Source organism: Carcharodon carcharias, chromosome 13 (assembly GCF_017639515.1).
Source record: "Carcharodon carcharias isolate sCarCar2 chromosome 13, sCarCar2.pri, whole genome shotgun sequence".
Lineage (NCBI taxonomy): Eukaryota > Metazoa > Chordata > Chondrichthyes > Lamniformes > Lamnidae > Carcharodon > Carcharodon carcharias.
The window spans coordinates 117,327,887-117,354,898 of record NC_054479.1 but is presented as its reverse complement, the minus strand read 5'-3'; the positions used below and the strand labels follow the sequence as shown (position 1 = coordinate 117,354,898).

At 40.6% G+C, this 27,012-nt stretch overlaps 1 protein-coding gene across 1 annotated transcript in view; it reads right to left on the bottom strand.

Moving 5' to 3' along the window:
- magi2a (membrane associated guanylate kinase, WW and PDZ domain containing 2a) overlaps positions 1-12,247 on the bottom strand; it is a 961,431-nt gene extending 949,184 nt beyond the window's left edge. The window contains exon 1 of the mRNA XM_041202174.1: positions 11,325-12,247. Within this exon, the coding sequence (XP_041058108.1) occupies positions 11,325-11,622 (298 nt within the window). The 5' untranslated portion in view covers positions 11,623-12,247. The remainder of the gene's footprint in view (positions 1-11,324) is intronic.
- Between the last annotated feature and the right edge of the window lie 14,765 nt (positions 12,248-27,012).

Below are 27,012 nucleotides of genomic sequence, written 5' to 3'. Positions count from 1 at the left end.
AGTGAAGTATGTGGCAAACCAAATACCATCCGATGTATTTAATGTGGGTGTAAATCAGGACATAAAAGATTATGGAAGTTTTATGTTTGAGGGTGAAGTAATTCCATTTTTGTCTGATAAAGGAGCCAAAAAGGTTACCTTTTGGGATAAAGGGTCATCTCAAAGTTTGATGTTAATAAAAGACATGAATTTCTTTCCAGACAGTTCACTAACTAAAAGTACATTGATAGGGTGTATTGATGGAAATTATTTATCTGTTGAACTATGTAAGCAATACTTTACTCAATAGATCTGCTGTTGTGAATGGTATCAAAGTTGCCTATTAATTATGTCAATTTCATACTTGGAAATGACTTGGGGGAGGTAAACTGCTGCCATCTCTAGGCATAGTATTCAAATCCATTGAAACTGACAATATACCAAAGAAATTATGGACTATTTGTAATCCTGCTGTACAAAGTAATGTTTCAACTAAAGATGTGTCCAAAGAATCAGACCTCTGAGAATGAGGAGACAGTGAAACCTTAGATTGACAGCAATGAGTTAAACCAGCTGGAAATGAATTGGATCTATCTCAATTAAACTTGCCTACTGACCCTAAACCACAGGTGTCAAAACAGAATACAGCAGTAGAATGCCAGGTTTAATGGAAAAACAAAGGCAGACAGTGCTTTAAACTGGAATTACTTAGTTATAACTAATGTTGTTACTACAGAACTATAAGGACAGATTCGAGTCCTAGAGCAGAAAATAAAACTTCAAAATGAGGAATCTATGGCTCTGGCTCAAAAGGAGTTGAGCAAAGCTTGTGCTGAGTGGGAAGACACAAAACAGAAAGAATGTAAAAGAATCTGAGAGCTGATTGACAAAGAATATCAAGATTTTTTTTAAAAATCAGAACATTGGTGTAACCTCGAGATTCTCAAAGTTGATACAGGTTAAATATTCTGATGCTGCCAAGAGGGACTTTTAAATGGGCAAATGTGACAGCATGGATGGAGAATGTTACTTGTACTGTATGTAGTAAGTTAGTTGTTAAAATGTTAAAAGCTCAGGGCTGAGAGTGGCCAAAGGCAAAAATATCTGAATTTTTTTTGTGACGACGAATTATGTAATTATAGCACTTTTAATAAACTGTACTGAATGTAAATGCTTCTAGGCCACTTCAAATAGGTATAATAATTACACTTCATATGGATAGAAGCATTAGTTTTCCCTTTGTTTACCATCTATTACCTTCAAGACTGTGGACCAATACGTTTGTATCAAGTCACCGAAGTGACCTCAGTATTTCAACATTCCAGATTTAATGCAGTTAGTACATGCAATACAGGATAAAGTAAATTCTAATACCAGAACCTGACCTAGAAAAGTTATTCGTAAATCTGTGTCAAAGTTCTACAAATTCTGGTAACTGATTGCTTCGGTTTTCCCTTTAGGTGATGAAGGCACAGCTGTAACATGGGCCTTCCTGGAAGTTTCTCTCTATTTAAATAATATTCCGCTTTTCTACTCTTCCTGCCAAAGTAGGCAATTTCAGACATCCCCACAATATACTCCATCTGTCACCTTGATGCCCACTTAACCAGCCTGTATCATTTTGCAGCCAATTTAGACCATTCTCACAGATGATCCCACTTAGCTTGGTATCATCGGCAAACTTGGATGTTACACTCAGTTCCTTCATCTAAGTCACTGATGTAAATATAGAGTATAGAAATATATTGGTTCCAACAAGCTCCAATCCTGCCATCAATCTGTTCTGACAAAAGTAGCAAGAAACCAATGGGGGAGATGGTGGTTGTGTTGGAAAGAAAGTATGATCTTTCTCATAAAGTACCTACAAGCTGGCATTAATTGTTTGAAGTATTTATGGTTGGCATGTGTACCACCATTGCATTTCGGAAACTAGAAAATACTGGAAACACACTTCAGGTCAGTGAGTAAGTTAAAGAGAAACGATTCACATTTCAGATATAACTTCTTGATCAAAATTGAATACTGAAAAGTTAGCAGACATTTTGTAGTTTGAGGGGCAAGGGTTATATTAGTGCTATTTATCCAACTCAACTAAATAGCTTTATCTCCCAGTTTTCTGATCTTCCTATGGCAAGCTGGTGGGATAGCGGTAATATTGCTAGACTAGCAATTCAGAGGCCCAAACTAATGCTCTGGGACATGGGTTCAAATCCCACCATGGCAGTTGGTGGAATTTAAATACAATTAATAAATCTGGAATATAAAGTTAGTGTTATGATCCCAGCTGATGTTACAGATCCCAGAGTGGAACCTGGCTTGATAGCTCCTAACTTTATTTTTTGTTCAGAAACATGGAGAGTGGCTACCGAACAGAGTCACAGGAATCAGCTGATGAGCTTTTAACAGAGAATAAAACATTTATTAAACAAGAAAAGATGAATTATATTACAGTACTCCTTCACCCACACCAATATCTTCACACATATATACAGAGTTATAAGGATCACCCAAGTTACAAAAGCTATCTTATACTCTAAAATTCACAGTAAGTACACAGTTCATGTAAACCAATAGGCAACCTGTGGGTCAGGCACACCACACTCTGAAACCAAATGACAGATGCCTGTCACACAAGAGTTTCCAATCTCCATTCTCAAAGAACTCACTTTGGAATCTTCTCTCAGACAACGCTTTCTCCTCAGACACCTTCTGCAAGGGTCCAGGGTTTCGAACTCTTCTTCCGATGTTCCTCTCCCCGGGTTGCCATGTGCTTTCTTCCACACACTCGTGCTCATATACTCAGCCGTGCCAACAGAACGCCACCGCTTCACATGCTCAATCTTCTGGCTCTTTGCAAGCATAAATTGCTTTAAATTTGCGTCCTGCAGCTTTTCCCTTTAAGCTTGGTGGCTTTCTCTGCTCTGCATTCTTCACTTCACTTGGCAGGGCATTTTCCAGAAGCCTGTCCATTCCTTTTGACTAGAAGTTATTTTTTTCTTTGGGGAACCCTGCATCCTGCAGCTCCCTCCTATCCAGCTTCTCCTGGCAACTAGATTCAACTTTTGTTTTCTTTTATTCATTTATGGGATTTGGGCATTGCTAGCTAGGCCAGCATTTATTGTTCAGAGGGCAATTAAGAGTCAACCACATTGCTGTGGGTCTGGAGTCACATGTAAGCCAAACCAGGTAAGGACAGCAGATTTCCTTCCCTAAAGAACATTAGTGAACCAGATGGATTTTTACAACAATCGACAATTGTTTCACTTTTAATTCCAAATTTTTATTGAATTCAAATTTCACCATCTGCCATGGTGAGATTCAAACCCGGATCCCAGAACATTACCCTGGGTCTCTGGAATACCAGTCCAGTGACAATACCACTATGCCGCCGCTATCTGCCTCTCTCCTATACTGCTTCTGGTGGCACTCCTTTCAACTTTAGAGCAAACTGACCAACTGAACTCAAACTGCTTTCGTGTGTGTGTGTGTGTGTGTGTGTGTGTGTGTGTGTGTGTGTGTGTGTGTGTGTGTGTGTGTGTGTGTGTGTGTGTGTGTGAGTGGGGTGCTAGCCAACAGCAAAGATTTTTTACTTTGTTTTAACTTCTCTAAATCACTACCCAACTCGATAACACAGCTCTCCAAGGCTCCAAGGACATAAAACTCATTAAAAATGTAGGCATCTTTTAAAGTGAAACTAAAACTCAGGTTTAATCTTTTTAACCCATAAATACACAAATACAAATCAAACTTAGACATTAAAGCTAAAACTCATTCCTAGCACCCACAAATACAGATACAACTTAAACTATTTCTAGTTCCTAACACTAGTCGCAGTAATGGTGACAATGAAACTATCATTGATTGTCATAAAGACCCATCTGGCTCACATAATGCCCTCTGGGGAAGGTAATCGGCCAACCTTATCTGGTCTGGCCTGCATGTGACTCCAGGCCCACCGCAATGTGTTTGACTCTTAACCGTCCTCTGAAATGTTCAGTTCAAGGGCACTTAGGGATGGACTACAAATGCTGGCTTTGCCAGCAACCTATCCCATAAAAGAATAAAGATAAAAATGAATGTCTTCCTTTTTATAGATAGTAATGAATATTTCCAGTTTCTTTATTTCAGTTCTGATCGCCAGCTTGCAAAGTCTCCTCCAATTTTATGCCAGGAGCTCCGGTATGCAAAGCTGCTTCTAAATTCTATCAAATCCACCACATTCTCTTCGCCTCTGTACCTCATTTTGTGCTTCTAGGCAAGTTTCCTGGTCATCAGCTCATGTTGCAGTTAGTATAAGGGCCAGGCCCTCTACACCCGGACCAGCCGCTCCACTCTACCAGCTCCCACTTCAAATTGAACTGACCCGGATGATTAGGCACAACTAATCGGCCAAGCATCCAATCGATGTCAGCTGCAATCGATTGGATGAGGATGGGTTGCGATTGATCTGTCTCTGGACCAAACAGAGGCCTAGACCAAAGGAGGCCCACCTCCTCCTCCCATCTGTAAGCTCAAAGTCACATTGTGTTCTTTTTAAAAATATTTGAAATGTGATATATCTCAAATACACCCCTGCAGAGGCAGAGGTTGAAAAAAATTAAAAGGGCAGGATTTCATGATCCCAAAGTCGTAATTAAACTAAATGATGGAAATTTCCCATCCCTACAAGTTGTGACATTTTGGATAGAATTTTTCAAAACTCATCACTTCAGTGATGCTTTTCATTTCTTAGGGGACGAGGTGTTACAATTATATGATTTACAACATCGTTATGTTTTGGGTCTGTGTCTTTAACTTAGGGCAAAATGATGAAGTCTGTTCTGAAGTCTGCCTGACAAATGTCCTGGGTGAGGGGGCTGTTAAAGATTAAAGGGAGGCCCAGATTGTTTAGCTGGGAAGAAGGTGTAAGCTGTTCACACTTTAAGACAATGGCAGCAGCATTTGTGTTACAATGGTTAGACTACTAGTCTCTAAAGTCCCAAAAGTTTATTGAAAATACTGGGTTGTAAACAGTTGTGCTGTGAACTGTCCAATTACTTCCAAGATAAAGGAGAGTTGGGGCCTCTATTTTTATTTCTATTTAAATACATCACTGATGCAGGAAAATCTGGGTCATTGATATCTTACAGATAGATGCGGACTCAGTGCCTTATCAAAGTTATACCCAAGTTATACATAATCGGGTTGCAATGTGCATGAAGGTTAGAAATGTTAGCTAGGCTTGAGAGGAAAATAACTAAGGCAGGCAGATATACAACCTCTCAAAGCATTTAAATTCAAGGTTCATCTAGAGTAATCTCATTAAGCTTAATTATTAGACTCTAGATTAATGATGCTACTGAGAGATGGTCACTTCTTTGTCATTCCTCTCAACCAGTGCTTACCATAACAGTGAACAAATCATAATTGGCACAAGTTGTAAAAGGTTTTTAAAAGAAGAGGAAATCTGATTGTTTTTCTCTATCTCCTTGGAATAAGCACCAACTGAAACCAAAAGTTAAGTGGCAGGTTCATTAATAAGCCACTTCCAATGCTGTTTTGAACTGGCAACTGAGATATATAACTGTACCTCTTTGACTCTTGGGCCTCTCAAGGTCTTCCCAACATCGTGGTCATCACTGTGACTTTAGCAGGATGGAGAGGTCATTGCAACATCTCGTTATTACATGGCACAATAAGGTTACAAAAATTGTTTACTCTGAGCAAAAATTTTCAGGTACTAAATTAGGATAGCATATATAGCATCTTACAGCAGAAGGTGGCCATTCTTCCTGTCATGCCCATGCCAACTCTTTGAAAGAGCTATTCAATTTAGTCCCACACGTCATCTTTGTTTCCTCATAACCCCACAAATTAGTCTTCTTCAACTATATGTCAAATTGGCTTTTGAAAGTTCCTGTCAAATCTGATTTGACCACCCTTTCAGGTAGCACGTTCCAAGTCTAACAATGATGAATTTCCCAAGCTGCAAAGCTTCCCAACTTTATCACTGTAATATCTGATCTATTAATCTCAATAACTACATATGGATAATGAAGTGTACTGTGAAATTTGTTAGACATTTTTAAAATATAAATATTCATAACATCTCCTTGTAAACTGCATCTCTACATCAACACAGCAGTTACATTACAGATGTAAAGTTAAAATTTGAAGTCATAATTCCACCGTAGAAGTATGAAATGTGAATCATCTGTATTTAAATTCTCATGTCTGACTGCCCAAACGTAATACTATCTGCTCAATCATTGAATTGCATCTGTATTCTCAAATCCGAATTAATGCTTTTAAAAGGTTCACTGGAGTGAAATTCCTCCGAAAAGAAATATCTAACTCTCCTTGTAAACAACGATCCACTTACAAAATCAATGTTTAAAAGTCTCTGTTCTTATGATTAACAGAGCTTTACTTACGAAAAAAACCATCCATTAGGAAGTTCAGGCCCAATGCTCTCAAATATTTTACTTGTTTATAATCAGTAATACTAACTGGCCCTAGTGAGAAAAATAGCCAATAGATTGAATAAAATGTGTCAGGATTGAACCATTTCTTGCAGAATAAAGAGGACACTACTGGAAACTACAATATGAACATTAATTTTTCATGGATGTGATACATTTGCAATACAGTAGATGACCATACAAATTTTCAAACCTCAAGATGTGGAATACAGAAAAATCATCAAAGTCCCATAGACTGCAAAAAGGGCTAGAGTCATGGAGTCATTATGGCACATAAGGAGGCCATTTGACCCATCCAGTCCATGCCAGCTTCCCGTAGATCAATCCAGTCAGTCCCACTCCTCTACTCTATCCCAAAGCCCTGCAAGTTTATCTCCCTCAAGCACCCATCCAAGTTCCTTCTGAAATCATTGATCATCTCCACTTCCACCACCCACATAGGCTGCAAGTTCCAGGTCTTCACCATTCGCTGTGCAATAAAGTTTTTCCTCACATCCCCATTGTATGTCTTGCCCAAATCCTTAAATCTGTGTCCCCTAATTCTTGTGCTATCAACTAATAGGAACAGCTTTTTTTTGTCTATCTTATATAAACCTGTCATAATCTTGAACACCACAATCAAATCTCCCCTCAATCTCCTTTGTTCCAAGGAGAACAACCCCAGCTTCTCCAAACCAACCTTGTAGCTGAAATCTCTCATCTCTGGGACCATTCCAGTAAATCTCCTCTACACCCTCTCAATCTTCCTAAAGAGTGGTGACCAGAGAGGCATGTAATTCTCTAACTATGGCCTAACAAGAACTTTATAAAGGTTCAGCATAAATTCCTTCCTTTTGTACTCAATGCCTCTGTTTATGAAGCACAAGATCCTATATGCTTTGCTAACTACTCTCTCACTATGTCCTGCCACCTTCAAATATCTCTGCACACGAACCCCCAGGGTTCTTCTATTCCTGCACACACTTTAGAAGTGTGCCATTATGTCTATATTGCCTCTTCATATTCCTTTTGTCAAAATGCATCACCTCACACTTCTCTGCATTAAATTCCATCTGCCACTTGTCTGCTCTCTGCTAGCCTATGTCCTGTTGCAGTCAACTGCTATCATCCTCACACCTGTCACACCTTCAAATTTGGTATAATTTAATGCACCAAGTGTTTGAAGACCAAGTGAATGGATGCTATTGAAGCCAAAGGAAAGCCAATAGTTTGCCAGAAGGATGGGACCATCTAATTAGGATAACTGGGTTAGGAACAATGAAAGACCAAAGACAAAAAGGGGTAAATCATGAAAAAGTTAGCTGTATGATAAAAATAACCAGTTGAACGCCAGTTTGACCAGCAACTGCAAAGGCATATGGCAGGTAACACAGGTGTGGGAATGCATACATGACCTTTAACATCAACTATGACAGTGACATGAGATGAAATGCCTTTCAGAAAGCCAGCCATTGCAAGGCAAGATTTTAATTGCGAACATATATTCTTAATTGAACTGGGAATATTATTGTCATGCGCTTGAAGGTGATATTGTATTGCAGAAAGTGACGGAGGATGTAGTAGAGAGTGGGGAAGGCCTGAGATACCGGTTGTAATCTTATGGGGGTAACAGGCGCCCGCATTGACTCTTTCCAGGAAGGCCCACCACATCATGTGCCACTCAAGACCCCAGGGCAGAAGTCCCACCCACTGAGAGCTGCCAGCCAATCAAAGATTGGCAGTTCAACTGAATGGCAGTGCCACCAGGGAGCCAGCGGCTGCTGCCAGTATGACACCCACCTGAGGCTTCAGATGGTTGCTGGATTCTAGGCCACAGGTGAGTGATGGCAGAAGGGGGGTCATGGAGGAAGGGAGGCAGGATAGAGGAAGGGAAGTCAGCAGCAAGGGCTGGGTGGTGGTTTTCAGCTAGTCCCCCCTTCCCAATGCTGAGTCTCTTGATCAGGCACCGAGTGCCTTTGAATGAAGAACACATACAGGGCTATGGGCCAAGTACTGGAAAATGCTGGCCGGCACAGACATGATGGGCTGAAGGACCTGTTTCTGTGCTGTATCACTCTATCACCTTATAACCCCTGGCAGCCCACAAGCAACCCTGCAAGGGTTTGCTTGTCTTGCTCCCCGCATGGTGAGGACCCTGTCTGCCACTAGGTTAATGCGAGCGGTGGCAGGATGATGCCCTTAAGAGAGCATTAGTTGGACAATGGGCAGTGGGGCAGAGAGGCCCTCCATAGGTCTTCTCATCATGGACTTAATCAGGATGGAGGAGGGAACATGGCAGGGTCCCCACCCACCAACCTCCCACCTGATTAAATGTTCCCCTGCCACCAAAAACAGCATGGGGGAGGGCAGAAGATTCTGGCTACACACACAATAAGTACTTTGTCTTAAATTTCAAAGAGGGGATGGATATTGGAATTGTAGAACCACCAGAGGTGGGTATAGGTGTAGAACAGGACAGACTTATATTTAAAGAAAATTGGTACTAAAGAATTCTTTGAAGAAAGAATTAAAGGGTAGTTCAGGAAAATAAAGATGATTAAAAGTCAAACAGAATAGTTTCTTTTTCTGTATAGTGGCACAGAATATAAAAGCAAAGAAGTAATGTTGAACTTTCCAAGACCATCGAAAATTTTTCACCATTACTCAAAATTTAGGCCAGCAATGGTTATGATAATAAACAGACAGGTTGCTGTCTTCTGAGTAAAAGCAACTCACCTCTTTGAAATGATGAAAGACAGGCAGGAGCTAACTACTAACCACAGCTAACTACTCAATTTGCATTTGTAATTAACAGCAAAACTAATCATGTAAAACTCCAATAAGTTGAAAAAATACAGTATCCTACTTTTTCTAGCACATAGAATCATAAACATGAAGGTCAAGAATGTTGTGCAATATAAACTGGTCATTCAGCTTTCAGTTTAGGTACTTTTCTCCTTGAACCATTTATTCTAACCCAACTCACTTGCTCATTCTCCATTCAAGATCAATAATTATTTGGCTTTTTAATATCCATCTCCACTTATATTTCCATCTTTAATGATCTGTGTTCCTGTGCTTCAATTAAGTTCTAACAATTCTGAGATATATTTCTATCCTCTACTATGATTTACAAAATGCACGGGACTTTGGGTTTTTCCATATAGAACTCCGTCCTAAACTGCCCAATTTCCCAGCCTAAGTTTTCCTGCGGTCTTTCACAGTCCTCATCACAATTTGCAATACTCGCCTGATTGTCATCAGCAATTTCAATGTTGTTGCCTCACTTCCTAAGTCGAGGTTATTTACATATATAACAAATAACAATAATCTCAGCAGAGTGTCCCATGGAATGTCACTCACCAAATTTTGTGCCTGAGAAACATGACTTTACTTACCTATATGGTTTGTCTTCTGCAGTTCAACCATCTTTCTCAGCCATGTGGCCAAAGTCCCCTTAATATCATTTTACAATTTATGTCATACCTTCTCAAAAATCTTGTAAAAATCCACATACACCATATAAACAGTATTTCTTATCTATCTTCAATCATCTATTCAAATAATTCTGTATAGTTTTCTAGATTATCCTTATCTTCTTTCTTGAAGTAGGCATCACAATTACAACCTTAAACTGCTCTAGTACAATTTTTGTTTCCACAAAGTTTTAGAAAATTGTAGTCAGGGACCCTACTATTTCTTTCCTAGATTTCGTCAGGCTCCTCAATGCAAACAATCATGTTTCTGTGGTTTATCTACATTAAGTTTAAGTAACGTTTTTATTTACAATTTCTTCTTGCAAAGATTGCCTGATAGATATGTGGAAAAACAATTCTTAGAACAAACACCAGTGAAAGCATCCAAGTATAGCCTATTTTGCTATTTATGTAAATAACAATATTTATTTATAAATGAATATGGATTTATAAATAAATATTATAAATTCATTATAAAATGTATTTATAAAATAAAATTGAATGTTTAGATTAAGAAAGTCAGTAAATAGAAAATATTCTGGTTTAGAACTAATAATCTGAAATATATTACCCATATTTCCATAGCATTGCCATCTAAACAATTTCATACAAGACTGGTAGTCATTTCAATGTACAGCATAACTTTATGAATACAACTCTTGGTGTTAATCTGCAGTTGTTTCTTCTTAGAATTCCTGATAATGTAATTAATGAAATATTTGACTATTTCAGGTGCCCGATGATTACAATTGTTCCACGGAAATTAATGTCATTTTCATTCTACCACAAACCAGAAAGTAAACAATGTCATTGCACCCACATGAAAACGAACACTGCATGGCCCTATTCCAGGATATTCTGAGAACTATTACTAGTCAGTGGAACAACAATTATTCATCATATAACTTTAGTAATTTTCTGTGCAGAAAATAAATCAAGATTTTCGTTTTAAAATCGGTCAAATATTTCAGTCCATTACCTATTTGGATTTACTTCAAAGAAATGTACTCATCCCTTCAGCACTAGCATTGAGCAAACCAATCCTCTAGGACTATCCGTACACCATGCTAACATACTTGATTTTTCTACTGGAAGGGATAACCAGTGTCGGCAATTTTATAATAGTTAAGGGTACTGTTCATTTGCAAGAAGGAAGTAAACATTGCCTCCTAACTTTGCAATATTCTAACTATTGTTCCTTAATAACAACATGATACTAATACAGATCCTCCAAAATACAATATTTAACAGTAACTGTTCCTAATAGATCCTAAACTTTATATTTGCACAATTTTGACTTTTGCAATTATTGTTCTATATCAGGCTCACAGGAACGCAATTTTCAACCCGTCTTATTACGAACAAAATCTGGGATATTTACATATTATAACACTGGCAAATACATAACATTATTGGAAGATTACTGTACCTTGTTTGACACACTTCAAACGAATTGGGTCTTTACAATGCTTGATCACAGCCAATACATCTCTGATCGTGAGCCCAGACACCGCTGTATCATTGACTTCCAACAACAACTCATCAGAATGCAGTTTTCCATCCTGGTAGATAATTTTGTTCTGTTTCATTTCTCCCAGATACGAGAAGAGACCATTCTCTGCGCCACCTTTGATCTCCACATTTAGTTCCCCATCTTTATCTCTACATATCACAGTTTCGTGGACTTTACTCGTCCAGTGACTTTTCTTTTTTAATACCTTGGACATCGTTGCGGCAAGCAGCCTGCAGAGCCAACGCTTCCAAAGAGGAAAGCGTGTGATAACAGGGGCGGGTGCAAAACTAGATCCGAAGCCCGGCAGAGTTGTCAGAAGAACAGCCCGGAGACTTGGAGGTGACAGTGGAACATACAACTTTCCTTGACATATCCATGGAGCCCGGTTTAATGATGGTGATGACGGTGGAAGAGTCGAAGTGTGAGAAGAAAAAGAGGCCTGTATCAGCTTGCTTTTAAAATGCACATTCTTCACAAACACTCAAGGCGACAATGTCTTTCCCCCCCCGCGCCGTCATCCTCTGCAAACACGCATTTCAATCTCTTCACGGGGTAAACAGCTGACAACGGCTGGGAATGACGGCGGGGATCCTCCCCCATCTTTTACAAAATTTAGAGGAGGGGAAAAAATGAACAAATATAGGTGAAAGGCTGGCCCAGGGAAGCACTATGTATATGTGTGTGTGTATTCCCCGGATTTGTCCGTCTCACAAGCACTCACTTCCATCCACACACGGCAACTGAATCTGCTTCCAAGTTGCTCCAACTTCATTCGCGTTCGCGCTGCAGACTCGCTCCAATCGCCAACAACAACCCCAGAGGCACGCGCACTGCGCACGCGCAACCTCCCGCAGAGACCGTTAAACCGACGATGGCCGAAAGTACTGGAAAGGCAGGGGTGGCCTCGCGCGATTTCAGTGCCGGCATCAGTCTCAGCAGCAACATCAGGTCTGCCAACTTAGCCCCCTTTTCCCAGGGTCAAATCAACTGCCCCCGCCCCCTTCTCAATACATAAAGCGTCAATGGCGTCTCTTCAGTTACTTTTTTTAAAACTGCGGATTCCCTCAATTTTTGCTTACGGTCACGTACCAATAACCACCCAGAATTTCCTGCCTTATCTGCGTTACAGGGACACCCGATTGGTGCAAAAGAGGGAATTGCTGAGTTAGTGTCTTACACCGCGCCGTATTCTTTTGGGACATTTTTACATTGCCTTTGTCGAAAACAGGGTACCAGGAATAAGACACTTAAGTTACCTGGGATTGTTTTCCTTACAGGACAGAAGGTTGAGGGGCTATTTAATATAGAGTGCTTCAATTTTATGAGGGGTCTTTAGTAGATAGGGAGAAACTGTTTTCATGACAGGATTGTTGTAGGGTGTTGGTTACAGTTCAGTAGGTCTGAGGAAGTCTTCATAGTCATATCCAAGTCAACTATAAGTCTTTATTGACTCAGGACTAGTTACAAATGCACAGTAAAGGGTACAAGTTAGGAACTGTCTCCATGCTTGCTGGTACACAGCTCTGTCCAACACTCAACTGACTTTGGGTGTAGGTCATGTGCTCTCATATCACTGTGTGGGCAGTACTGTGTTCAGTGCCACATCAACCTATATGCCAGACCCATATACTACACTCACCTAGTCTTTATGCAATGTATTTTAAGTGATTGTAGTTTACCTTATGTCTTACATTGTTATTACTATCATACACTTACATTGGCATTACTACATTATCACCACCCCATTTCCCCACCTGCCACGCTTCAAGTCTTTTTCTTTGAAGTCAAAGTTTCAGGTGACCTTGAGGTCTCATATCCCTTCCATAACTCATTCTCACTACTGTCGTAAGCATGGTATGCTAAGTAGCTGCTGGTATTTCAAGTAGGTTTTTTATTCATTAACGGGACGTGGGCATCGCTGGCTAGCATTTATTGTCCATCTCTATTTGCCCTTGAGAAAGTGGTGGTGAGCTGCCTTCTTGAACCGCTGCAGTCCATGTGGTCACACAGTGCTGTTAGGGGGTCCTAGGATTTTGACCCAGCAATACTGAAGGAATGGCGATATATTTCCAATTCAGGATGGTGAGTGGCTTGAAGGGGACTTCCAGGTGGTGATGTTCCAATGTGTCTGCTGCCCTTGTCCTTCTAAAAGGTAACAGCAATGAACTTGGAAGGTGCTATCCAAGGAGCCTTGGTGAGTTCCTGCAGAGTATCTTGTAGATGGTACACACTGCTGCCACTGTGCATCGGTTCTGGAGGGACTGAATATTTGTGGATGGGGTGCCAAGCAAGCAGCTACTTTGCCCTAGATGGTGTGATTCTTGAGTGTGGTTGGAGCTGCACTCATCCAGGCTAGTGGAGATTATTCCAACACACTTCTGACTTGTGCCTTGTAGATGCTGGACAGGCTTTGGGGAGTCAGGAGGTAAGTTACTTGCCACAGGATTCCTGGTCTCCTACGTGCTCTTGTAGCCATAATATTTATATGTCTAATACAGTTCGGTTTCTGGTCAATGATAACCTCCCAGAATGTTTATAGTGGGGGATTCAGTGATGGTAATGCCATTGAATGTTAAGATTTGAAGGTTGATCTGACACCTGGGTATGTTTCCATCCTTTTCTTCCGTTGTTTCACGTTGAACTGCACTTGGTTGGTTCAGCTGGTCAGTGGTTGCTACCCGAACTCATTTCTTGCAGGATGGACGACCATATTATTTGTCTCCTTGTTGTTTATTTCACTTCTTCCATCGCTGTGTGCGTCGTGGCGATGTCCTCTGTGACTAGAATGAGGATTAGTGGTATGTTCACCTCTGCCTTTTGCTGTCAGTATTGGGGCTGCGCCCAGGTTCCAGATTCTTTTGTGGCTTTGACATGCTGGCTGGAATTTGCAACATATGTTTGGTGGTTGCAATGTTGACCTGCTGTACCACCATCAGAGCCAGAGGTTGAGGCTCATCGGACTGCTGGTCACTCTTACATCTTCTACTGGAGGCGTTGTGCTTACCTCCTAGGTGGTTGGCTGGTCTGACCATTGAAGGTTTCCAGCATCTATAATGAGAATTGGAAAACCTGTTCCACAAAGAGAGAAGACAGTTCAGAGCTGAAGACCCAGGCAGGATACTCTTTATTTTGTTTTAGTACTTGAGAACTTGCAGTTCCGTATGGTTAACATCAGTGGTTGTCTTGACCTCTTCTGCCATCTTACAGAGATCCAGGGCCACAAAGTCATCTCTGCTCAAGAGAGAGAAAGGCTGGTTACAGATGACGTACATCTGCTCAAAAATTTGTTTCCGCCATACATTATTGGTTCCAGAATCATGAATATGACAGGAAATCGGATTCCTCCGGGCCCATAGAGGGATGTGTCTGTTGTTCAAAGCCAGAGGTCTTTTAGCCACGGCTCTTGGTCTGACAGGACTCCTGTGTTTATTTTAAAATTTGTTAAATGCCCTTGACTGAAATGTCTGTATTCGAAAATGAGAAACCAAGATCTTTCACCTCACCCATGAAGCATGGCTGTGTGCCTTCTGAGCTTAAAGTCTTGGCAACATGGATGATCTTTGTGCTTTGTGTGTGTTTCAGAATTTTTGTCTTGTACAGCATGCCATAGTATACAATTCTGTTGCACTGAAAACATTGGGCTGAAATTGCAGGACACTGACCTCGCTTGTGGGGGCACTTTGCTCCACAGCCTTGGTATGTCCTCTCTGCTGGCCAGTTTGGGTATCGCTTTTCCTGGCCTGGGATGTCCCTGTGTCTTTGTTGTTTAACGGGCTGAACTGTGGGTTGGCCTCTGCACCACAGTTGATTTTCTCCCCTTAAAAGGACTCTGTGCTGCTTGTGAGGTTCTGACTGCCTAACTATCTGGATTGCCTTTTCCAAGGTTAGATCTTCATTTGCTTGCATGAGGTCAGAAAATGCATTGTCCACTAGTCCTATTGCTATTCTGTCTCTATGAGCTCAGATTTTAAATCTCAGTATTCATAACTTCTGCCACCCTGTATAGGTCATTGATGAATCAATCAACCGGCTCTCCTGGCTGCTGGACTCACTTGTTAAATTTAGCTCTTTCGAGTATTTTATTTTTCTTAGATTGAAATAAATGTCAAAAGGTTTTAGTACTTCTTCAAATTTAGCAGATGATTCATTGATTCCATGTTTTGCAATAATGTTTTCTGCAATTGGGCCTTCCAAGTAAAACAGTGTGTTAACCTGCTCGATTTTTTGTCTAAGCCTGTAGTGATGCTTAATCTTTTCTTCCAAAGTCTGCAATTATGTGATTGACCTAGGCCTTGGATAGTCTGAATTGATTTGGAAGTGTGGAATTCTGATCCACCGTTACATTTTTAAAAGTGTAGGCTCTGTTGTAAGAGCTTTCTGAATTTCAAGATGGCGTCTTTGCCAACAAAGGAATTTTTTGCACTTGCCAGTTTTGGCGGGCTCTGCTACGATGGCTATCACACCCAGCTTAAAATAAAAAATTCAACAATGTCTGCCTGGATCAACTGCCTGCAGAGTTCTCTTGCTCAGCATTTTACTTTCAAGTCACAAATTTGTTGAATCTTGGCTTTTGCTTCCTTTCAGCTGAGTTTAGAAGTCGCAATTCTCACGGATTTTTTGGTTAATTATTTTTTTCCATTTCGGAGTGAGGTCAGCACTGACTTAGGGATTGGGTTTTTTTAAACTGCACTTCTGACTCTGAATTATTTAAAGATTTCTCAGGACTTGATGTAGCCTGAAGTTTTAAAAGATTTAGCTCACCTTGGTAGGTCATTGGGATGAGAAACTGGACTTGCAAAGGAGATTCAATGGAGTCTTCTGCTGCAGAAAGGAATTTTAAATTTCTATCTCCAGCTTCCAAACCTTTCTTTGGAATTTTTTCCTGGTGATTATTATTTTGCGCCCCTGCTTCTGGAGCTGCTTTCTAGGTCACACTGCTTTGTTGAATTTTTTCTCAGTCTTCCAGCATTTTAGTTTTTCTCTGCATTTTCTGCAATGTCTTGGGTTTTTCCCCAAGCTGCTGCTGTGTTGTAGGGTGTTGGTTACAGTTCAGTAGGTCTGAAGAAGCCTTTGAAGTCATACATGGGTTAACTGTAAGTCTTTATTGACTCTTAGGGCAGGATTTTCCCCCCTTCAGGGGGCAAGTTGAAGTGTGGGTGCACAAAGGTGCTCCTCCGATTGGCGCCCCTGATCAGGGGAGTGCCGCCATTTTACATGGGCAGACCAATTAAGGCCCGCCCAGCGTGACGTCCGCACAGAAGCACTATGTGGGCGGGGCCGAATCCCTAAACCCGAGAATGCACACTTTCACGCATGCGCACAAAAGAGCGTACTCATCTCCCTGAGGCTAAGTGCTGCCTCAGGGAGATCAGCTCTACTGTCAAAAATATTAAAATTGAATAAAAAGCAATCCCTGATATGTCCCCTCACTGTCACTTGAGTTGGTACATGTCCATAACTTTTTTAAAAACTTTAATTTAATTTTTTAAAACCTACATGAAACCTCATCCCGCCCATGGATGAGATTTCATGCTTTTTCTGAAGCCCGCCAGTGCTCCTGGCCTGCCCACCAACCTTAAGGTTGGATGGGCAGGTCCATTAATTATTTTAATAACTCTGTCAATGGCCTCAATTGGCCATTGACAGGTTGGCGGGTGCACAGCTGATTTTGCTGAGCCCCCGCCTACCTGAAAATTTAAGCGGGGCGCGGTGACATCGGGAGTTCTGCCCAATGTCACCACGTGTCATTTTACGCATCAGCAAGCAGGCCCTGCCCCCCGCTCGCCAAATGGAGAATGCTGCCCTTGGAACTTTTTACAAATATACAGTAAAGGGTACAAGCTAGGAGCTGTCTCCATTGCTACCAGTTGTAAGGAACTTATCTTTTCATTTATTTTGGACTGTTGAAAAGAAGATTTTTTTTTTATTTTCTGTTGGACTATGGATTAAAATTACAATGGCTGCAGCTTGAAAGACATGTCCACTGGAACAGGATGAGAGATATATGCAATGTTGCAGTCCTGGTGCAGGGTGAGCCATGAAAGATAGGATGGTGCCAGAAAGGAGTCTTGGACCAAGGGAGCTGCCTAACAACAGTATTTTAAATCGCTCCTGACCAAGTGACCAGGGTTTTGTGAGAGCAGTGCAGCTGAATAGCTCTTAGCCTGAAAGGAAAAAGAACTAAAATCTCCCTTTCCTATGTGTGGAAGATTCCAGCAATTCCACAATAATAGCTAGCTGGATTTTTCTCCTCACATCTCTATAACTTGCTCTTTCTCTGAAAATCCCTGTCAAGAGGCAAAGGGGAAAATCACTGTTAGAGACATTGAAAGGCAAGTGCTCAGCCAGTGAACTAAATACTGAAAGTGCTGCCAGACCACTTCTTATCATCAACAAGAACTGAAAAGAATTTGGAAGACATCGATCAAAATCAACACATTGGGCAGCATTTCCCCTATAGCGAGCGGGGGGGTGGGGGCGTGGTTGGGGAGGGCCCGCTTGCCGATGCATAAAATGACGCACAGGGGATATCGGGCGTGCATCCCAACATCACTGTGGGTCATGTAGAGACTGTCAAAGGCCTATTAAGACATGTTAAAAACTAATTAACTCATTTTAATGAGCTGCCCATCCAACCTTAAGGTTAGCGGGCAGGCAAAGAGCCCAGGCGGCCTTTGCATTTTTCATGAAACCTCATCCATGGGCAGGATGAGATTTCATGAACTGTTTTAAAATCTAATAAAAATTTATACATTTATTCTTTGACATGTCCCAACTCGTGTGATAGTGTCACGTGAGGGGACATGTTTTAAAAGTTTAAAATCCTTTATTTTAAAGTTTAAGACTGAGCACAGGAAACCACCCAGGGAATTATCCCCTTCCCTTGCTGCACAGGGAGCACACAGCATTTCAGGGTGCCCATCACGATGGGCGGGCCTTAATTAGCCTGCTCACATAAAATGGCGGCGCTACCACGATTGGGAGTGCCTATCGAGTTCCCGCCTGCCACCACACATTCCCCCCACCCCCCTCCCCATGTGGTCAAAGAAAGTGTCCAGTGTTCTCAATTTTGAATGGTCCTGGCTCATCTTACGCAAAGTCTTACAGGAACATGGAACATATCACATCCACCCCCCCATTACCACTCCCACTATCTTCTGCCCATTGCTGGACTCTTGCCCCAAAGGGCAGAGAGGGGAAATTGTAAAAAGCATTAAATGAACAAGATTACATAGTAGATCCTAGTACTTTGGTTGCCTTCTAGTGTGAAACCAAATAAACATTTCCTACAAATATACCTATTATTCAGAAATTAAAGCATTTTTACAAAAACTAGTTAGAAGTGAAGTAGTACTACCACCCAGCAGAGTAACCATTTTGAAGATGGATCATTTCCTATTTTCCTATCACTCATCCAATTTTTCTAGCAGTATAGTAACAGATATGATAAGATCATTGTTAATTCTATTAGCTGAGGGAGAAGAAGCTGATTTGATTAGGAAATTGATGCCCTAAATATTTTAATTCCTACTTTCTTTTAAAAAAAAACCTTATACTTCTGAAAAATTATGGTACATTAATATTTCATTTTGTTTAAGAAAGATGAATGGTGAATTGCTCCATGAAATATTAATGAGGATCTTGTGCCACAATAGCACAGGAGAGTTTTTAATCTTAGATTTGCAATTTTGTGGAGGTACAAGCAGGAATCATGTAGCAAATCAAAAAGGTATTGCTGTGTGCCTTCCAAATATGGTAGACAGAGCTGCGAGCCTTTTCAACCAAATGAATTGTTTGCTCCAGAGGGTCCAGAATAAGAGAGGAAAAATGGCCTTCAAATGCTGTTATAATAAATGACTAAACAACATGTATACTAAATAATATTAGGAAGCATTTTCCAGACATCATACTAGAAGGTCTTCCCAAATAAAAAGACTTGCATTTATATAGTGCCTTTTATGACAGCTCAAGTGCTTTACAGACAATGAAGTATTTTTGAAGGGTAGTCACAGTTGTAATGTAAGAATGAAAAGAATGAAAGGAATAAACAACTCAGGAAAATAAGGAAGGAAAAATAAAACGGATAAGACAGTTTATACACCTGCTTTTCATTTCCTTCTTCCATTTCAGTCCACATGAGATATCTCTTCAAAGCTGAATGATTCTTTACTCAATTCAGTATAAAATCCAGTAAATGCATTAAAGTGCCTTTGGGTTTTTTTGAAGTTTCATACTGAAAGCTATATCCTATGTTAACTGTGATCTTTGTGGAATAATTTAAATTATCGCCATTGCATCAAAAGATCATGCAAGCTCTATTTTAAAAGGCTGCATAATTCACATCCTTTCCAGTTAATCAAATAGATAGTACTTTCCAGTTCTACAAACTGGAAGGGTTCTCAGAGGACCAGTTGATGGAGAGGGTCTCTGCATGTGGCACTCAAAGCTCCCATTTTGTGAATAGTAAAGGCTTTATTTCATTCTATTAATGTTAAGCTGGCGTGTAATGCCACCCACCTTATTTTGTACATGTCTGATAACCAGGAAGCTGTCATGACTCTTTCATCATGCAACAATCTCCCATGCCAGTTCTCATGACAAGGAACAGTAGATCAGGAAGGTTGCTTGATGATCAGGGCAATCCCCTACAGTAATGGCTAAATACATCAATAAGACTTCTGTAAACAGAGGGAGACAGTAGATACATTGAGGGCCAAACTACATCCAGTGTCATTGAGCAAATTAAGCAGTCTTAAATCCCATTTAGGGTGCCAGAATAAGCATGGTGTACAGTCCTGCAGTATAGTCCACCAAAAAATCTCCAAAATCATCATCAGTTGCTGTGTCCTACATAATATCACGAATATGGTATGCTTCTTTCAGAAGCTCATGAGGTTGATCATAAAGATGGAGAAAAGTACCTCCTTCCCCATGGCACAAGAAACATGCATGGGAAAGAGTAGTTGGATCAGGGCACCCAACAGCCAAAGAAGAATGCACAACTTGTAGATCAGTGAATAAAGGATGATGTAACAAATAAAGGCACTTCACATATGCCTTTACTCCCCTCACATCTTCACAAAGTCCCTCACATCTTATCTCCATAAGCTGCAAGCATACACCGAAATAAACTTCAAACTCTTATGTAATCATGTTCTGATGAAATATTGGGCGGAATTTTATGCCAGTGGGATTTTACAGTCACACCAATGCCAATGGAAGTTAGAATAGCTTGTTGCATTTTACGGCACTGTTCCTGCTGCGATGGGGCTGTAAAATTCCGGCTATTAACTATGTTTATCTTGCCACAGATGCAATCAGGCCTATTCAGCATTTTCAACATTTTCTGTTTCATTTCAGATTTTCAGCCTGCAGTATTTTGCTTTTGTATCTATGTATTTAAGCCATGTTTAATTTCCATAATAAAGTTCATTGAAAGATGCCAGAAAACCCATTCATCATAAACAAGTCTGCCCTTTGTGCAAGCTAATTTTTTCGAGTTCATTGTCTACCACTTCTACAAAGTTCTCCCTGAGCGAGATATAGTGTGGTGGAACCCTTGGAGCTCGAGAAGTCTGAGTAGCAGCCATCCCAGATGAATTAGCTTCTGGTAGCCTTTTTTTTGCAGTGGGCCGGGTTTCTATCTCTCTGACATGCAAGTATTGGAAGGATTTTTATGGTATCAGGGTCAGTGCTCTTTGGAGAAATTATGCTTAGTCCTTGCAGCCCACAGGTTCAAAAGTACTATTGGTCAGTGTTGCTACAAACCAAATAGCCTGAACCAGATCTTGGTAGTGGCACAGCTGTATAGTTAGTACTTTTTGTCACTATTTAATGTGGATCTCTATTTCTGTTTATTTCTCAATCACACAAAACGGCAGTTTGTCTGCTTTAGAAATACTCAATGAAATATACCTGAATAATGCTATTGAATCTTTTTTTAGTCTAGTTTTTTTTAAATCATGTTGAAAACAAGCAGACACTGTTAGAAGCTGAAGAAGCATCTCAATTATGGGACTGACAAAATGTTTGTTGGGAAATTGAGCACCTTACACATGCTGAGGCAGTAGGATCTGCTCGGAAATTTGAGCTTTTGAACAGTTGAAGCCTTCAAGTCAAAGCATCAAGAAGGCACTCCAGTAAAATGTTATAGTTATGTTTATTCATGTTATGCAAAATATTTAATTTTTAATGTTCTTTTTGTGTTGCAAACTATAATTTGCACTTTAGAAATTTCCAAACAGTTCTCAGCTAAAATGGCAACCAGGGTTTTATGTATATCATAGGATCCTGATTTGCATCTTAAAAGAGGTCTACCACCTAAAACATGCAGACGCTTTGAATGCTCAGCAGCAGGGTCATGTCTACCACCTAAAACATGCAGATGCTTTGAATGCTCAGCAGCAGGGTCATTTTAAAGTGGCAGCATGGTTCTCAGCACAGTAAGCACCATTTTAAATGTGTTACTGCCTTATGTGTAGAAACCACGACAAGTTAAAATTGACCCCACAATCTGTCTCTAAGCTTAATGCGTATTCTGAAGTTTAAAAAACTCACAACAAAAAGTAACAACAAATATATAATTAGTCATCTCTCTTTTTAATACAAATGAGGTATGGTTTCAAAACAACAGCTGCATCTTCACTGCTGGGACTCATGGAAAGCAGCCACACTTCATCAGTCGATTACCCAATAGTTAAATTTGACCCCGGTATCTTTTTGTCATTGTAATTGAAATAATTTTACCGAAACAAATAGTTGAATATTGAAGATTCATTATCACTTGTGTAGACAGAACAACCTAATTATCATCTGTGTTGTGTTGACGGAAAATGTAAACATTCTCATTGCTTACAGCTGTCAGAGACCGAGACCCTGAAACTATTGTGGTGGTTCTGGTTGTAACATTGATGGAATCCCCAGGAGACAAAAACAAAATACTGTGGATGCTAGAAATCTGAATTAAAAAGAGAAAGTGCTGAAAATACTCAGTAGGTCAGGCAGCATTTGTGGAATGAGAAATAGAGCTAACCTTTCAGTTCAATGATCTATCATCAGAACAAGCAGAGCTGTGAGCTCCATGCCATATTAACTGCTAGCAGACACCACAAATTCACCAGAGCCAAACCTCACATTTAACCCCCAGGTGGATTAAACCTCAATTCTGCATTCCACCTGCCTTAAAGAAAAGTACCCTCTACCTTATAGTTGTAACAGATAAAAAGACCTCTAACATGCTTCCAAACTTAAGCAACTCCACTGTAGTACAGTCAAACTCTAGGGCCCCCATATCAATTCTGCCAATCCTCATGACAATTTTCCAGTGCTACCAAAACCCAGGAACATACCCAGTCCAATTGAAGCCTATGATTGCCCTCACTGGTACACAGTTCAGGATTTCCACAGGTGCAGCTAATCTGCATTTCTCTTCACCACTACTGCTAATACTTCCATTGGTGCCTTTCGCATACCATCTTCCTATGTATTCTCAATATTAAAATGCTAAGTGATAAAACTGAAATACCTAAGTAAACGAGATAATGTAAAGGCCACTCATTTTCAGCTTTCACAATGACGGTAGAGAGCATTCTAAAATGATACACTCAAAAACCTAAGAATAAATAATAAAATTAATACTTGACTTATTCAGTTGCTGTGAATCGCTGGCCTAAATGTTATCCCGTACATGGTTTGAGTGCTGCAATTGACCAGAAACTCAACTGGACCAGCTACATAAACATTGTGGATACAAGAGCAGGTTGAAGTCTAAGAATTCTGTGGCAAGTGACTCACCTCCTGACTATTTCCACCAGATACAGGGCACAAGTCTGGAGTGTGATGGAATACTCACCATTTGCCATTAGTTTAGTGCAGCTCTAATAACACTTAAGAAACTTGACACCTTCCAGGACAAAGCTTGATTGACAAATCATTCACCACATTAAACATTCACTCCCTCTATCATTGGGGGATCGTGGCTGTCATGTGTGCCATTCAAACAATATGCTGCAGCAATTTGCCAAGGCTCCTTTGATAGCATCTCCCAAACCTGCGACCTGACAGTATCACGGTATCTTTACAGTGCAGAAGGAGGCCATCCTGCCCATTGAGTCCACGCTGGCTCCCTGAAAGAGCATTCCAACTAGTCCCACTCCTCTGCCTTATCCCCGTAACCTTGCACTCTCTTATCAGGTAGCAATCTTTTCAATTCCGAGATCGAATCTGCCTCCACCACCCCTTCAGGAAGTTTGTTCCATACTCCAACCATACTCTGGATGAAAAACCTTTTCCTCACATTTATCACATCACTTTTTGCCAATTATTTTGAATCTGTGCCCTTTAGTTCTTGATGTTTTTCGAGTGGGAACAGTTTCTCACTATTAACCCTTTCCATACCCCTCAGGATCTTGAATACCTCTATCAAGTCTCCTCTCAGCCTTCTTTTCTCCAAGGAAAAGAGTCCCAACCTCTCCAATCTATCCTCATAGCTACAATTCTTCATCCCGGGAATCATCCTTGTGAATCTCTTCTGTACTCTCACCAATGCCTTCACATCCTTCCTCAAGTATGGCATCCAGAACTGGACACAGTACTCCAGATGAGGCCTAACTAGTGTCTTATACAAGTTTAACATGACCTCCTTACTCTTGTACTCAATGGTTCTACTAATAAAGCCTAAGACCTCTACCATTTAGAATAAGGGCACCAAGTACCTGGGAACAACATCATCTCCAAGTTCCCCTCCAATTCAAACAGCACCTGATGTGGAAATATATCACTTTTCCTTTATCATTGCTGTGTCAAATTCCTGGAATCCCCTTCTTAACTGGACTGTGGAAGTACCTTCACCACGTGGATTGCAGCTGTTCAAGAAGGTGGCTCACCACCATCTTATCAAGAGCAATTAGGGATGGACAGTAAATATTGGTCTGGCCAGTAATGCCCACATGCGATACTTAATTTTTTTCATTGTTATAAAATTCTTTAATTCAGTATGTGTAATGCCATTGGAATTAATTCTAGTAAATTTTTTGGCAACCATTTCAACCAACTGTTCAGACTGGAACTAGAAGTCCCAGGGAAGGGCATGTAAATTATATTTATGTTGCCTGTGGTTTGGCTGCCAATTTAGAAATAGGTAGGCATAAAGTGTGTTGATGGCTTGGTGGTAACATAGTGAAAAATGTTGTGGGGGACTGTGTCATAGATTGCATAGTAGCATAACAAACTGAATATGTACAAATACCTGTGGTGCATGGTGTCAAAAATTAACTCATGCACTTTGGCCATTTCTCCTTGGGGTGTTATTTGTACCACAATATAGCCTGGAAAATTCTGTCAGCCACGTGCAAGTCCAACTCTCATCTCCCCACTTGCCCCTCCTCCATCCCCACACCAGACAATGGCACCAGCTTAAATTTGCACAATTCCGACATGTATTAGATTGATAATAAGACCACCTGAATACTTTGATATGATTTTCAAGTGATGGCTCTTTTAATATTCGCTGCTTTTTTATGGAAGTAATTGGTAAATCTGAAGATGTGGCCTCCTCTTTGTTTTTCTTTTATTACAATGCTCTGAGATTTCTGTGCTGCTCCAGTTCTGGTTTCCTATCCACCTCTGATTTCTACTGCCCCAGCATTAGCAGTTGTGTATTCAGCTGCCCAGGCCAAACATTCTGGAATTCCATCCTAAACTTCTCCACATCGCTATCTCTCCCTCAAAATCTACTTTTTTTACAAAGCTTTTAGTTGCCTGTCCTAATATTTGTTTCCTTGGCTTGATACCAAATTTTGTCAGATAATGCCTTCACGAAGTGTTTTTCCTATGTTAAAGGCAAGATATAAAGACAAGTTATATAGAAATATAGAAAGTAGGAGCAGGAGTAGGTCATTTCATTCAACCCTTCGAGCCTGCTCTGCCGTTCAATATGATCACGGCTGATCCTCTATCTCAACGCTGTGCTCCTGCACATTCCCCGTACCCCTTGACACCTTTAGAGTCCAGAAATCTATTTATTTCCTTCTTAAATATATTCAGTGACTTGGCCTCCACAGCCCTCTGAGGTAGAGAATTCCATAGGTTCACCACCCTCTGAGTGAAGAAGTTTCTCCTCATCTCAGTCCTAAATGGTCTACCCCATATCCTGAAACTGTGACCCCTTGTTCTAGACACCCCAGCCAGAGGAAATATCATTACTGCATTCAATCTATCCTTCGCTGTCAGAATTTTATATGTTTCAATGAGATCCCCTCTCATCCTTCTAAATGCCAGTAAATACAGGCCTAGTTGGCACAATCTCTCCTCATACGACAATCCTGCCATCCCAGAAATCAGCCTGATGAACCTTCGCTGCACTCCCTCTATGGCAAATATATACCTTCTTAGGTAAGGAGACCAAAACTGCACACAATACTCCAGGTGTGGTCCCACCAAGGCCCTGTACAGCTCCTGTACTCAAGTCATCTTGCAATGAAGGCCATCACACCATTTGCCTCCTTAACTGCTTGCTGCACCTGCATGCTTGCTTTCAGACACGCAGATCCCTTTGTACATCGACATTTCCCAATCTATCACCATTTAAGTAATACTCTGCCATCCTGTTTTTCCTACCAAAGTGGATAACTTCATACTTAACCATGTTATACTACATCTGCCATGTATTTGCCCACTCACTCAACCTATCTAAATTGCCTTATAGTTTCTTAGCAACCTCTTCATCACTCACATTCCCACCAAGTTTCATGTCATTGGCAAACTTGGAAATATTACATTTGGTTCCCTCATCCAAATCATTGATATATATTGTGAATAGCTGGGACCCAAGCACTGATCACTGCGGTACTCCACTAATCACCGCCTGCCACTCCAAAAAAGACCCATTTATGCCTACTCGCTGTTTCCTGTCTGCTAATAAATTCACAGTCCATGCCTATATATTACCCCCAATCCTATGTGCATTAATTTTACACATTAGCCTCTTATGTGGGGCTTTATCAAAAGCTTTCTGAAAATTGAAATATACCACATCCACTGGTTCTCCCTTATATATTCTACTAGTTATGTCCTCAGAAAACTCCAGTAGGTTTGTCAAACATGATTTCCCTTTCTCCCTTTCATAAATCCATGTTGACTTTGTCTAATCCTGTTGATATTTTCTGTGTCCTGTTATCACATCCTTTATAATAGACTCTAGCATTTTCCCTATTACTGATGTTAGGCTAACCGATCTGTAATTTACTCTTTTCCCCCTCCCTTCTTATTTAAATAGTGGGGTTACATTTGCTACCCTCCAATCTGCTGGGAGTGTTCCAGAATCTACAGAACTTTGGACTTTGGAAGATGACAACCAATGCATCCACTATTTCCATGGCACCTCCTTTAGTACCCTGGGATGTAGATTATCAGGCCCTGGAGATTTACCAGTTTTCAGTCCCATTAATTTCTCCATCATTATTGTTTTGGTTATACTAAATTCCTTCAATTCCTCCTTCTCTCTGGACCCTTGGTTTCCTATTATTTCTGGGAAGTTACTTGTGTTGTCCACCGTGAGGACACAACTAAAGTAGTTGTTTAATTGCTCTGCCATTTCCTTATTCTC